Raw genomic sequence first — 4,282 nt, 5'->3', positions numbered from 1 at the left:
ACTGATTATTATATTATCATATCTTTGTATTATTAATATAAATATAAATAGAGTTGATTAATAGTTAAACTCATATTTGAGAGACAAATAAATAAAATATTTTTTTTGCTTTTTCATGCATTTTTTTTAACTTAGGTTTTTTAAAGTTATTTAAATTATTTGCATTTTTCTTAAAAATGTGCATGTAATATGATCTATTTATTTATTATTATTAAATTTTAACGCCATTGTACATTGCATGGTAATACATTCTGGAGTCATATAAATTTTATCCAGTTCGCAGCTGTAGAAGTATGAGCAATCTTTTATATAGGAAATCTGTGAACTTATTCTAGGGTAAGATATCAAATAGTGATGGAAAAACTCCTCTGAGTTACATTTTAGGTGATAAGACAGTTTTGAATGTTTACAGGCACAGGTTCATAGTGTATGCTGAAATTTGCTGTGACTTTTTCATTTGAATGCAGGGATAACAAAATGGGTCAGTTATTTTGCTGTGTTAAAGTGGAACAGTCAACTGTGGGCATGACGGAGAAATTTGGACGGTTTGAGAAAGTACTAGAGCCGGGGTGCCATTGTGTGCCATGGGTTAATGGAATTCAAATAAGAGGCTTTCTTTCCTTAAGAGTAAGGAAATTGGATGTCCATTGTGAAACAAAAACCAAGGTAGGGTTTTTTAATATTTTTAGTTCCTGAGTTTGATTTTAAATTTTTAAATAAGAATGTATGTAAAGTTTTTTCGCAAGAATCATGTATGTATGTATTGGGGGTTATTAAATATTTGTGTTTTTAGAGTAAAATGTTCTTCAAATTGCTGCAGGAGGATCATGTTTGTGTTTTGAGAGTAACATGTTCTTCAAATTGTTGCAGGATAATGTTTTTGTGACTGTGATGGCCTCTGTTCAATACCACGCTCTTGCAGAGAAGGCCAGTGAGGCATTTGTTTGTGTTTTGAGAGTAACATGTTCTTCAAATTGTTGCAGGATAATGTTTTTGTGACTGTGATGGCCTCTGTTCAATACCACGCTCTTGCAGAGAAGGCCAGTGAGGCATTTTATAAGCTGAGTGATACAAGGGGACAAATTCAGGCATATGTATTTGATGGTAAAGTTTATGATTATAAATGAATAAATTGTTAGACATGAAAATAAATCACTTAGACAAATGAAACAAAATCTCTTGATTCTTGCAATTGGTAATATTTGGTAATATTAGACCACTATAAACATTTTCACTCTGTTTTTCTTATTCCATGGAAGACAATTGAAAAAAAGAAACCCTAACCAACAATAACCAATACAGTACCTTGTTTCAATGTTAGAAAAAGAAACTCTAACTAACAATAATTAACAAATTTTAAAATTATGAAAGAGGATTTAGGTTCACTCCCTTGTTTCAATGTTTGATTTACAGTTATTCGTTCTAGTGTCCCAAAGATGAATCTTGATGATGTGTTTGAACAAAAGAGTGAGATTGCTAAAGTTGTTGAAGAAGAACTTGAAAAGGTGGATATTTTCATGTCCATATCATTTTATTATTGTTGATTTCTACGGTCAACTGATTGTAAATTGTTTCTTCAATATCACATCATAATATATTTTTTAATATAAGCAAATATTAGGTTTGAATGCTCTATGATTCAAACTTTACTTTTCTGTGTTTACAGGCTATGTCAAACTATGGATACGAGATAGTTCAAACTCTTATTGTAGATATAGAACCTGATGAGCGTGTGAAGAAAGCAATGAATGATATAAATGCAGGCAAGAAGTCAAATTGGACTTTTATGTTCAGTAGTGCATGTCCTTTCATTTTAAAGAATGTAACTCCTACCATTTTTCAAAATCCATTATCAATTGTTTTGTACACTCTTATATCTAACTTTAGGAAACCCAACTCATAATCCTCAAACTTATTTCATATTTTGTTTCTGTTTAGTTTATCTACCTAAAATTTCTCTGAATTTCATGATCATTCATTCCATTGTTTTATATCATCAGCTGCAAGAACAAGAGTAGCCACACAAGAAAAAGCAGAGGCAGAGAAAATTTTACAGATCAAGAGAGCAGAAGGAGAAGCTGAATCAAAGTATCTGTCAGGACTTGGCATTGCTAGACAAAGGCAAGCAATTGTGGATGGGCTGAGAGAGAGTGTACTTGCTTTCTCAGGGAATGTGCCTGGCACAAGTGCAAAGGATGTGATGGATATGGTGTTGGTGACACAGTATTTTGACACAATGAAAGAGATTGGAGCAAATTCCAAATCTTCAGCAGTGTTCATACCCCATGGACCTGGTGCAGTTCATGATGTTGCTCAGCAGATCAGAGATGGACTGCTTCAGGGATCACATGCTCATGAGTAGAAACATGGTGTCAAGCTTTGCAATGCTAATTTGCATTTTATTATACTCACAGTAAATAGGCATAGATTAGTTTAGTATTTCATCTTTAGATTACATTGGTACCCATCATACTTCATCTTGTATGATGAAATTGTGATTCCAGTAAATTAGTATATTTTTTGTGACTTTGCATCCATTAGTTTGGATGTTATGTTTGTCTTTTGATTTATTTGAAGAATATAGATTAATTTGGTTTGTATTATCTGATTGTTACTGCTGATTGACTGAGACTATGAAAAGTGGGATCCACTATTTTTCACTGAAATTTGTGTCTGATGCTTGTTTATACTTTCATTGGATTGAAGATAATCAATAATTTGTCTACTGTTTTCAAATTTCAGTTTGCTTGTTTGTCACAGAATGAGAGAAGTCTCTCTCATCTCTTTTGATCTAATTTTGGTCAAGAATCATTTGAATGAAAAGGCTGCAAAATTTAGACTTCAAGATTTGGGAAAATTGAAAGAAATAAGCACAATTTTGTGTGTAGGTGGTGTTTTGGGGTCTCTTCTATTCAGTCATATATTTAGCACATCATACAAAGGAGATACCTATCTTTTTTTTGAAAAGTCTTTTGTATGATGTGCTAAATATATGGATGGATAGCTACCAGCGTGTTTTGGAAGTGAGTTTTCTCACATAATTATCATGAATTATATTGAATATTGGTGATTCAATGTCAAGTAGATTCACTTTAAGAGCTGAAAAATGTATATTTATTATTTTTCTTCATTCCAAATTATTTTTGTTTTTTGTTTTTTACTATAATGATTAGTATTTAAGAGCTATATTTTTATGTAAAAATTGACAATTAATTTTGTTTTGATTAAATATGATTATGCATATTTAAAATATGATTTTTTAATTTTTTAATTTTTTATTTCACTTTCCAATTTTTACACTGAAGTTTAATTATTGGTTCAATTTAATTTAGTCTCAACTATGTATCATATCATGGGTTCCATCATATTACTAGTCATGATGATGACAAACATCCCATACTACTTGCAATTATCATTGGATTCATATAAGGTCATTAATAAGATTCCCATGGCTTGTAAAACCATTGAGTCATTGGGTTCATCCATCTATTGCACTTAGGCCATAGGCGACATGTTTTTTCCAACTGAAGAGGGGTAGCATTGGATATATATAACCTTGTGTTCTTCGTAATAATGTCAACTAACCCCTTCACAATATGGGTAGCACTTGGCATTGATCACCTTCATTTCCTAACCCTCTTAATACAATAGTCAATTATGTTTTCATTACTTGACAACTAGCCACTACTCCAATATCACATCTAGGATAGCCCACAACAATATTTCACCTTTGTGATATAGGTGAATGTTGGCTGGTGCATAAGATACAATAGTAGCCCTAGACATCAATCATTGGCCCAATCCAATAACAACCCACTAACTAATCTAGTATCATACTCGATATTAACATATGGGGGGTTTTATAGACATGTGCACATCACAAGGGTTCACAAGTATTGGTCAATTGAACCTAGATATGTATGTGATATAATCAAATGATTTAGAAAACTATACATAAAGTGCCATAGGTTTGGGGCTAAATTTTACAAACACATAAGAATCACATTGAACCCACATGAGTTGACCTCTACTCGACACAAACACATAAAAAATACCAACTTATACGATAATCAAATCCACTCTAGTAAAAAATAAATTCTTTATTAAAAAAGATACAAAGGCAAAATTTCAACCTTAATCAACAATACTTATAGTTTATACCTACAAATGACACGATCAATCTTAAATAACGTCATCTCAAAATCTAATGCATAACTATAACAAGTAAACCATTCATAGCTAGTAAAAATACTCATTTTTCATCTCCCATTAGATTCTATTA

The 4,282-nt window shown here is 31.6% G+C and overlaps 1 protein-coding gene across 2 annotated transcripts; it reads left to right on the top strand.

The window, feature by feature from the left end:
* Positions 1 to 224: 224 nt before the first annotated feature.
* LOC131042999 (hypersensitive-induced reaction 1 protein) lies at positions 225 to 2,546 on the top strand. 2 transcript variants are annotated; one of them, XM_057976351.2, is made up of 6 exons: positions 225 to 336; positions 468 to 666; positions 984 to 1,104; positions 1,414 to 1,505; positions 1,667 to 1,763; positions 2,001 to 2,546. In XM_057976351.2, the coding sequence occupies exons 2-6, from the start codon at positions 478 to 480 to the stop codon at positions 2,360 to 2,362; spliced, it is 861 nt and encodes a 286-aa protein (XP_057832334.2). In that variant the 5' UTR covers positions 225 to 336; positions 468 to 477; the 3' UTR covers positions 2,363 to 2,546. The 2 variants fall into 2 exon arrangements, with proteins under 2 accessions (XP_057832334.2, XP_057832333.2); XM_057976350.2 differs by lacking the exon at positions 225 to 336 and having other exon boundaries at positions 357 to 666.
* Positions 2,547 to 4,282: the final 1,736 nt, after the last annotated feature.

This window comes from Cryptomeria japonica, chromosome 6 (genome assembly GCF_030272615.1).
Source record: "Cryptomeria japonica chromosome 6, Sugi_1.0, whole genome shotgun sequence".
NCBI lineage: Eukaryota > Viridiplantae > Streptophyta > Pinopsida > Cupressales > Cupressaceae > Cryptomeria > Cryptomeria japonica.
This window is presented reverse-complemented; position numbering and strand designations above follow the sequence as displayed.

Excerpts from the sequence above, each read along its gene's own strand:
- LOC131042999 (XM_057976350.2), top strand. The coding sequence starts at position 430 with ATGCTGAAATTTGCTGTGACTTTTTCATTTGAATGCAGGGATAACAAA. Across the intron at positions 1,105-1,413 it reads TCAGGCATATGTATTTGATG|TTATTCGTTCTAGTGTCCCA; the intron begins GTAAAGTTTATG and ends TTTGATTTACAG. Across the intron at positions 1,506-1,666 it reads TTGAAGAAGAACTTGAAAAG|GCTATGTCAAACTATGGATA; the intron begins GTGGATATTTTC and ends CTGTGTTTACAG.